Source organism: Camelina sativa, chromosome 11 (genome assembly GCF_000633955.1).
Source record: "Camelina sativa cultivar DH55 chromosome 11, Cs, whole genome shotgun sequence".
NCBI classification, from domain to species: domain Eukaryota; kingdom Viridiplantae; phylum Streptophyta; class Magnoliopsida; order Brassicales; family Brassicaceae; genus Camelina; species Camelina sativa.
Window position 1 is genome coordinate 46,974,074 of NC_025695.1, and position 9,497 is coordinate 46,983,570.

The 9,497-nt window shown below is 40.1% G+C and overlaps 3 protein-coding genes across 5 annotated transcripts; 2 read left to right on the forward strand and 1 right to left on the reverse strand.

The window, feature by feature from the left end:
- On the forward strand, positions 16 to 3,237 carry LOC104726861 (hydroxyproline O-galactosyltransferase GALT6). Its single transcript, XM_010445809.1, has 7 exons — positions 16 to 1,271; positions 1,382 to 1,623; positions 1,726 to 2,016; positions 2,138 to 2,266; positions 2,348 to 2,521; positions 2,613 to 2,720; positions 2,830 to 3,237. The coding sequence occupies exons 1-7, from the start codon at positions 392 to 394 to the stop codon at positions 3,040 to 3,042; spliced, it is 2,037 nt and encodes a 678-aa protein (XP_010444111.1). The 5' UTR covers positions 16 to 391; the 3' UTR covers positions 3,043 to 3,237.
- LOC104726862 (putative F-box protein At5g62660) lies at positions 3,327 to 5,202 on the forward strand. Of its 2 annotated transcripts, XM_010445811.1 has the most exons (2): positions 3,327 to 4,604; positions 4,698 to 5,202. In XM_010445811.1, the coding sequence occupies exons 1-2, from the start codon at positions 3,743 to 3,745 to the stop codon at positions 5,069 to 5,071; spliced, it is 1,236 nt and encodes a 411-aa protein (XP_010444113.1). In that variant the 5' UTR covers positions 3,327 to 3,742; the 3' UTR covers positions 5,072 to 5,202. The 2 variants fall into 2 exon arrangements, with proteins under 2 accessions (XP_010444113.1, XP_010444112.1); XM_010445810.1 differs by having other exon boundaries at positions 3,327 to 5,202.
- Positions 5,961 to 8,796, reverse strand: LOC104726863 (HIPL2 protein-like). 2 transcript variants are annotated; one of them, XM_010445813.2, is made up of 7 exons: positions 8,626 to 8,796; positions 8,373 to 8,533; positions 7,493 to 8,251; positions 7,169 to 7,382; positions 6,896 to 7,074; positions 6,559 to 6,800; positions 5,961 to 6,481 (listed from the first exon to the last, which is right to left on the reverse strand). In XM_010445813.2, the coding sequence occupies exons 1-7, from the start codon at positions 8,717 to 8,719 to the stop codon at positions 6,055 to 6,057; spliced, it is 2,076 nt and encodes a 691-aa protein (XP_010444115.1). In that variant the 5' UTR covers positions 8,720 to 8,796; the 3' UTR covers positions 5,961 to 6,054. The 2 variants fall into 2 exon arrangements, with proteins under 2 accessions (XP_010444115.1, XP_010444114.1); XM_010445812.2 differs by having other exon boundaries at positions 6,563 to 6,800; positions 8,626 to 8,791.

Sequence of the window (9,497 nt, forward strand, 5' to 3'; positions counted from 1 at the left end):
CCCCCCCCCTTTAACGCTTCTTCTCTTCTTCTTCCCTTTGCTTCCTTCTTCAAATCTTTCCTGACGCGTTGCTCTGTTCATCTTACGTTTTACACGTCTCTCTCTCTCTCTCTTTAGAAAGTTTAAATTTTTCTTCTTTTTTTTAGCGTTTCTTGTGGGTTTTGAATTTTCTTCAACCCCAAAGATTTTTCGTTTTTTACAAGGAAAGTTCTTGAATTTTCAATTCAAACCCTTTTTTTTTTTTTTTATAGAAACCCATCAATCTACTGATTGTTTCCGTTCATCGTGGTTTCTTCAAGATTTGATTTTTATTTGATTTTGAAAATTTTGAATTTTTGGAGATTTTCTCTGTTTCTCTTAGATCATCATCATCACCACTAGGGTTTTAGGAATGAGGAAGCCGAAGTTATCAAAACTCGAAAAATTCGATATGTTCGTCTCTCTAAGCAAGCAGAGATCGGTTCAGATACTAATGGCGGTTGGGTTACTCTACATGCTCCTCATCACTTTCGAATTCCCTTTCGTCTTCAAAACCGGTCTCAGTTCTTTATCTCAGGATCCGTTAACCCGACCCGAGAAGCACAATAGCCAGCGAGAATTACAAGAGAGACGAGCTCCCAGTCGACCTTTCAAGAGTCTGCTTTACCAGGATTCACAATCGGAAGCACCGGGTCTGGGTTTAAGGAGGAGGAGGAGGAGGACCCAGATCCTATCTAGTTTGAGATTCGACCCGGAGACCTTTAACCCGGGTAGTAAAGATGGGTCAGTGGAGCTTCACAAGTCAGCTAAGGTGGCTTGGGAAGTTGGTCGAAAGCTATGGGAAGAGCTTGAGTCTGGCAAAATGTTGAAAGACTTGGACAAGGAGAAGAAGAAGAAGACTGAGGAGCATAGCTCTTGCTCTCTCTCTGTTTCCTTGACTGGCTCTGATCTTTCGAAACGTGGCAATCTCATGGAGCTTCCATGTGGTTTAACTCTCGGGTCACACATTACAATTGTTGGGAAGCCACGAGCTGCTCATTCGGAGAAGGACCCCAAGATATCGATGTTAAAGGAAGGAGATGAAGCTGTTAAGGTTTCACAGTTTAAGTTGGAGCTTCAGGGTTTGAAAGCAGTGGAAGGAGAAGAACCACCTCGAATCCTCCACTTGAATCCAAGGCTTAAGGGTGATTGGAGTGGTAAGCCTGTCATTGAGCAGAACACTTGTTATAGAATGCAATGGGGCTCAGCACAAAGATGTGAAGGATGGAGATCTAGGGATGATGAAGAGACTGGTTGGTATATACTATATATATATATGTTCAAAAGCATTTATCTTTCATCTGTTGTTTTGCTTTTTTTTTTTTTTTGTGTTTGGGATACTAATCAGTGATAATGGTTGTAGTTGATGGTCAGGTTAAGTGCGAGAAATGGGCTCGTGATGATAGCATTACATCTAAAGAAGAGTCTAGCAAGGCGGCTTCATGGTGGCTTAGTCGATTAATAGGTCGGAGCAAGAAAGTAACTGTTGAATGGCCATTTCCATTCACAGTTGATAAGCTTTTCGTGCTTACTCTTAGTGCTGGATTGGAAGGCTATCATGTTAGTGTCGATGGGAAGCACGTCACTTCATTCCCATACCGAACTGTAAGCAATGTTTTGCGTTGGCTTAAACTTGTTGTGGTTTGATTAGTAATTGATGTGAACTGATGATTGTCTATGTGGGTGTTTTCTTGGCTATGTATGAAGGGGTTTACACTTGAGGATGCTACTGGTCTAACCATTAACGGGGACATAGATGTTCACTCGGTTTTCGCTGGCTCTCTCCCGACTTCGCATCCTAGTTTTGCTCCTCAGAGGCATCTTGAGCTCTCTAGCAATTGGCAAGCCCCATCACTTCCTGATGAGCAAGTTGATATGTTCATTGGTATCCTTTCTGCTGGTAACCATTTTGCTGAGCGGATGGCTGTGAGGAGGTCATGGATGCAACATAAACTCGTTAAATCTTCCAAAGTTGTGGCTCGGTTCTTTGTTGCACTGGTAAGTTTAAGACTAGTTTACATGTGATCTGATCTGGTCTGATATTGGTCTTCTAGGTTAAATTTAAGAGCTTTACATATCGAATTGCAAGCTTAACTCAGTCAGGTGTTTATTTGGGCAGCACTCGAGGAAGGAAGTGAATGTGGAGCTAAAGAAGGAAGCTGAATTCTTTGGGGACATAGTTATAGTCCCTTACATGGACAGTTATGACCTTGTCGTCCTTAAAACCGTTGCAATTTGCGAGTACGGGGTGAGTCCCGCTCAACACTTGATGCTGTGTGTTCTAATGATTCAATATAGGTAAAAAGAGTCTCTATTCTCTGTTTTGCAGGCTCATCAACTTGCTGCTAAATTCATCATGAAGTGTGATGATGATACATTTGTACAAGTGGATGAGGTTCTTAGTGAAGCAAAGAGAACACCCGCGGATAGAAGTCTATACATTGGCAACATCAACTATTATCACAAACCGCTCCGCCAGGGTAAATGGGCTGTTACGTATGAGGTACAAAGTTATAATCTTAAAGAATCATTTGTGTCTGTTCTTTTTTCTCATTGAATCCAAAAGTTAATATTACATTATCTGTTTTTTCCAGGAATGGCCAGAGGAAGACTATCCACCTTATGCTAATGGCCCGGGATACATATTATCAAACGATATCTCTAGCTTCATAGTGAAAGAGTTTGAGAAACACAAATTAAGGGTATGTATGCTGCAACTGAATTTCCCAGCCAACATTACCTCCTAATCTATTCGAAACATTAACTTTTGTCTTTTTTTTTTTTTCCTTCCTCTCATTCTTGATACTACAGATGTTCAAAATGGAAGATGTGAGTGTGGGAATGTGGGTAGAACAATTCAACAATGGTACAAAACCGGTGGACTACATCCACAACCTCAGGTTTTGTCAGTTTGGTTGCATAGAGAATTACTTGACGGCGCATTATCAGTCACCGAGACAGATGATTTGCTTGTGGGATAAGTTGGTTTTGACAGGCAAACCTCAGTGCTGCAACATGAGATGACACAAACCAAACTCTCCGTTTCTCTTTGGTTTGTAAGAGGAAATAGAAATCCAAAGAGCTTTTTAGTTTTGTATTTTTTTGGGTAGCATATTTTATAGGCTTTGGTTGTATAATATCTCCTCTTGATCTTGAGGAACGAATCTAAAATTGGATGTTTTTTTTTTTTCTAAACTTCCTATTAATATTCATTCTTTCCTTCTCTTATTTCGCATCCCCATAACCCTCGCGAGTCTGTATTGCTATCACTAAATAATCATCGTCGTCTAGTAAATTAATTAATGCCGAGTCATTCGACCAAGATTTAACTATGCCAGGGATGGGAGGCCGCCGCAACATGGCGATCCTTCGCGGCTTGATTTTATACACTGTTTGCAGAAAGGCGTGTATCTGTAATCCCACCACCAGACAAAAGCCTAACTGCAAATCCAACATCTTTGCTCAAGAAGACTACCGTAAGAGTGTACTTTACTTCTTCGGACATGATCCTGTTCTTGATCACCCCTGCTCGCCTTCCTCTGTTTCTCCTTCATACATATCTGAAAAAGACCTCCCTTTATTTATTTTTTTGTTCTTCCCAAAAAAAAAAAAGTAAATTTTATCAAAGTTTTCTGCTTCTATATATATATATATGCATCTATAGAAGAGTAGGGATTTTTTTATAAGGTTTGAAGTGTGTGCTGGAGCTTGTGAATTTGTAGCTATGGGTATGTCTCTATTTGTGCCTCGGAAGAAAAGGTCGTCAAAGTCGAATAGGTCGTCAAAGTCGAAGTTGATAAGAAGAGGAAGAGAAAGAGAAAGAGAAAGAGAAAGAGGAAGAGGAAGAGGAAGAGGAAGAGGAAGAAGACGAGAAGGAGACAGTTTCTTTGCGCCGGAGATTCCTTTGGATCTAGTGATCGAGATTATGGCTAGATTACCTGGTAAATCGCTGATGAGGTTCAAGTGCGTTTCAAAGCTCTGGTCTTCTCTGATCCGTTCTCGATATTTTAGCAACCTTTATTATACGCTCGCGTCTCCACGGCGACCGCCTCGTCTGTATATCACTGTGGTGGACCAGTTCCAGCGCGGGTGTTGTTCATTAATGGAGTTGGAGGTCTGCAACAACCCCCACAAGTCTCTTCTGCTATCATTGAAATCATCTTCTAGTAATACTGCTAATAAGTATTTCTACCAAGATTTGGCCGTGCCAGGGATGGGAGGACGCAACGTGGTAATTCTTCGCGGCTTGCTTTTATACAATGTTTGTTCTAAAGCGTGCATCTATTATCCCACCACCAGAGAAAGCCTATACTTACCCGCCGTAAAATCCACCATCTTTCCCCAAAAACGTATTCATAATAGAGTCGTCTACTCTTTCGGACACGACCCTGTTCTTGACCAATACAAAGTATTCTGCACTGTTGTGACAGCCTCCAAATATTTTAAGCGTATAACCTCGGAGCATTGGGTCTTGGTACTAGAAGCTGGAGGTGGTTCCTGGAAAAGAGTTCAGTTTGGCTTACCTCATTATCCTACCGGACCAGGACTGTGCTTCGATGGAGTTATATATTATTTGGCTTCCACTGGTATGTGTCGCGAAATCCTTGTCAGTTTTGACGTTAGGTGTGAAAAGTTAAATATGATCCAAGTACCTCATGTCGTGTCTGAATTTGGCAAAGATGCGGGTTTGATACAATATGGTGGGAAACCAGCTATTTTTGATCATACCAATCTTGGAGGAAAGGGTTATGCGGACTTATGGGTCTTGGAAGGTGCTGGAAACTGGTCGACAAAATCACTGGTTTTACCGCCTTGTCAGATCCATCTACTCCATAACAACATTGGATTTAGGTTACAAGGCACAACTCAAAAAGGCGAAGTTATCTTGGTGCCCTGTAAGTTTTCTTCCCTTTCATACATTCTCTTTTATGATCTACAAAAGAATAATTTGAAGAAGATTGAAATCAAAGGAAAACTGGAGCGGATTACTAAGCCGTTCTTCTGTGTGAAACTTATGGATAAGAGTGAAAGCATCATCCACTTGGAAACTTGAATACAATTATTTGTTTTTTTTTTTCTTATTCCAAGTTAAAATTATCATTATCCTATTATTGTTTTCGCGTTGAATAAGACAATGCAACTATATATTATGTAATTTTAATTTTACTTCTGTTGCAAACAAAAAAAAAACATTCCTTAAACGTTGTTCTTTGGAATTTTTGGAGAATGCTAACAAACAAAAAGCCGGAGGTTCATGGAAAAGAATTGAGTTTGATCAACATCATCTTCCTACAAGCTACAAGACCAGGAGCGTGCATCAATGGAGTTATATATTATATGGCTTCAACCGGTTTGTCTCCCTGAGCCATTGTCAGTTTTGACGTTAGATCTGAAGAGTACAATATGTTCCAAGCACCTGATCTGGTGCCTCGGTTAGGTAAGGCTGTGGGGTCTATAGAGTATGGTGGAAAACCAGCTATTGTTGATCATTCTCATCTTAAACGCAAAGGTTTGGTGGTTAATTTTATGCGTGATTAATGGTTTAGAACAATATCAGTCGGAGCACGTTTGTAAAGTTTTCACATTGGGAGATCCGATGATGCGGTGGAGGAACATTCAAGGCATTGGAAATCACTCTCCAATAGTTAGAGAAGTACACATCAATGGGACTATCTATTACGGAGCAAGAGCACCTTCCAATAATCATAACACATATTACATATAGTGGTGAAATTATGTTGCTGAGTTTCGACTTCAGGTCCGAGAGATTTGATCATATCAATAGTCCTGAAGCTGCAGTGACAAACTTGCATAGGAATCTGACTCTGGTAAATTTCAGAGGGAAGTTAGGATGCTTATGTTGCAGCAACGGTGCAGAGATGTGGGTTATGGAGAATGCTGACAAACAAGAATGGTCCANAAAAAAAAAAAAAAAAAAAGAATGGTCCAAAACTATCTTTTGCTTGCTTGATATCCCGCTCGAGGGGTTAATGTGTCCCCGCTTTTCAGGCGTCACTTTAGGTGGTGAGATCTTGATTAGAGCATCATAGAATAGTTAACTAACATCAACAAGAAGAAGAACAACAATGACAGAAACACAGAGAAACAGAGGTTTCTTGCGGAAGAAGGTAAAGGCTGAGGAGATGGAGCAGCAGGGCTCTGTTTTCCAGCAGAAGCGGTAGTGTTTTCCTTGGAGCAAGCTAAGTTACAACGACTAGGACGAACAATTCGGTACACACCAGAGCTCGTGAGCAAATGTATATCCTTGTTATTGTCTTGTCCAAAAGAGTAGATGTAACCAAGAGCAGGTCCTGAGCTAGCTCCTCCTGGAGCCGCGGTACACTTCATGGGCGAATCCTTGCTGCAACTAAACGGTATTAGAGAGTCCGTGAAGTTTCCACTATCTTCTGGTGATTCGATCGCTGCCCACATTGCGTTTGCATAAAGATCTGCATACAAGTACCTGAAACAAAAGGGTTTGAGGATTTAGTGATTTAGGGCTTCAGATTTAGTGTTTATATATATGGTTTAGTTTTTGACTTACGTCCATAAGAGCAAGGATCAGTGTCGGATCGATAGAAGTAACCTCCAATAATGGAAGCTGATCCTTCATGCTTGTTCACTTCAGAGTGGTTGTAACCGAGAATTGGGAATGTCAGGTTTGAGTCCGCGGAAACATTTCTTCTTAAAGGCGATAACGGTGAGAAAACATAAGGGCCTTCGTAAGTTCTCCAGCCATAGTTTCCACCCATTGTTATGATATCAACTTCTTCATATGTATCCTGTTACATTTTACACACAACAATCTCTTCATGAGAAACTCTAGCTGCATCATCACAGAGTTGGATGCTTGAGCCGTAAGAAAAGAAAGACAAACCTTTCCAACATCGGCGCACAAGAAGTAATCTGGTCTTTCGGAATCAAAGCTGCAACGCCATGGATTTCGTAGCCCTAAAGCCCAAATCTCAGGCTGCTCATTTTCATTTCCTTGGAAAGGATTGTTCTTTGGGATAGAGTAGTTTCCCCATAAACCAAGCTTAGAGATTTCAGATACGCCTGCAGAGTATTAATCACACAAAAACTAAGAGTTAAAAACACAAAACCAAAACTCCCAAATACAATGCTTTAGTGATCGATATCGTCACTTAACTTGGCATAACATCAACATCAAGCCTCAAGATTTTGCCAAGCAACGACTTCTTGTTCTGTGCAAAGTTGTGAGTATCTGAAACTCCTCCTCCGTCACCAGTCATGAGATACAAATAACCATCAGGTCCAAAGAGAATCTGACCACCGTGAGATGACGAGTACGGAAGTCCCATAGTGAAAATCCTCCTCACTTCAGAGGCTTTACCAATCTTTGCCTACACACAATCATTAAAGCAACAATCTCTTTTAGAATCTTGATCTCCAAGAAACACTGGTTTTTGGTTGAAATCAAATCTTGAATGTGTTTTAGAGTTTTGGAACTTACCATTGAAGGACTCGAGGAAGTGCCGTTAGCAGTATACTCAGCCACAACGGTCTGATGACGACAAGGCTGCGCACCATCGTCTTTAGGTAGCTTAGAAGGATCACAATTTACATCAGAATTGCAAGCACAACAACCAGAGCATCCAGGAGATTTGACTTTATCGCAGTTAAAAGACGCGAAGAACCTCCCGTTCTCTGCGAACTTAGGATGAAACGCCATTCCCATCATACCAAACTGCGTGTCGAAACTGACTTGATCGGTAATATCAACGAAAGGAGTCGATTCGTCTATTTCCATCGGTTTACCTGAATCTTGATCCGGTAATGTTCCTAACCAAATCTTACCAGGTTGGTTAGAGAAAAAGGCCCGGTTCGAACCATCAGGATGAGCAACCATGTTTAAGTAAGACCCGGTTGCTATCTTCTCAAGACATATTCCTTTAGGTGGCTTTACATCACCACCAGTGTCTTTGTTAACCGGTTTACCATTAAAGCATTTGGTTATGTTGTTGGATGGTCCACCAAAAGCGGTACAGAATTCGGATTGGGATTTCCAAAGATCGGTTAACGTCGATGAATTAGAGGGAGCAGGAGGCGAAGTAGCACCACCTAGTAGAGTGGGACTAAAGGGAGAAGAGACAATGGAGATGTTCTGACATGAATCCCATAGTTTTGAGCATAAGTCTTGTGAAGTTGAGTTGCATAGAATTGGGATTTCAGAATTATCATCAAACAGTTGTCCTGAGGACTGATCACATTTCTGAAGAAATTAAAAGAAAAAAAACTCGAGAGGTTCAGAATCAATAGCTTCAAACAGATCAATACTATTGCAAGCTATTGGGTAAGTGAAAGATCAAGTTGAGGATTTGATTTAGACTTACAGCACAGAGGATGGATTTGAGAAGGGAGGAACAGTTTGAGTCAGAGATGTTCATTGAGTTGAAGCGATTCTGCAATTGAAGATCATCTTTGGAAGTACAGCAAGAACGTCCTGTGTAGGAATCGCAGAACTGGAGTGTCTCGTTGTTGTTGGCTGGAGTCTCTGACAAAAAGACAAAAAAAAACAAAAAAAACCCATCAAAACGACATAAATAGACTCAAAACGACATGAAGACAGAGGACTGTACTACTTACTTGAATCTGAGCAAAGAGGATGAGAAGTTGTTGCAGAGAGTAGAAGCAGAAGAAGGGAACAGAAGATAATGATGGATTGATTCGTCTTTGCCATTATTGGAACTATGCAAGAACACAATTCTCTCTCTCTCTCTCTCCCTCTCTCTCTCTCTCTCTAAGGAGGAGACTCAATGCTATATATATGTGTGTGTAGGAGGACCATAGGAACATAGTTGTGTCTAAATACGAAATAGACGTTGAATTTTTTTTGTCAAAATATTAAAGAAAGCATATAGGAGTGAAAAGAATTAATTCTTGGATAGGGTGAAACGGTTACGCTAATTTGTCTATCTCAAAATTATTAAATTCGATTGGTTATATGAATTTGTCAACCCCATCCTTCTCGAAGTTTTGATTTTCGAAAAAAACTTTTCAATTTTTTTTTTTTTTTATAATGAATAAAAAAGAAATGTGACATAGTTTTCTAACTTATTTTATGATGGAAACTATATGAAGAATACTACAAGCAATAAATCCAATAACAATCATATACATATGTGCGAGCTTCTCTCTACTAGCAGTTCTCTCGATCAACTCATTTGATTGTTTTTTTAGTTCAATAATTTTAAAGTAGTTCAGCCAAAACTATTCTTAATTATCAAAACCATTAAAAAGAGTGTCGAGTAGCCTTTTAATTACTGAACCATCCCTAAAGCAACAACTTAACCCATAAACCGGGTTTGGACAAAAAAAAAAAAAAACCCATAAACCGGGATGATGTGGCGTTTATAGAATTTGTTCAAACGTAAATGTTTTCTTATATGTAGGTAGAGGATGGATTTTTAAGATATACTAGTAAAGAGAACAAGGCTTAGACATTTTGAGGATTTAAT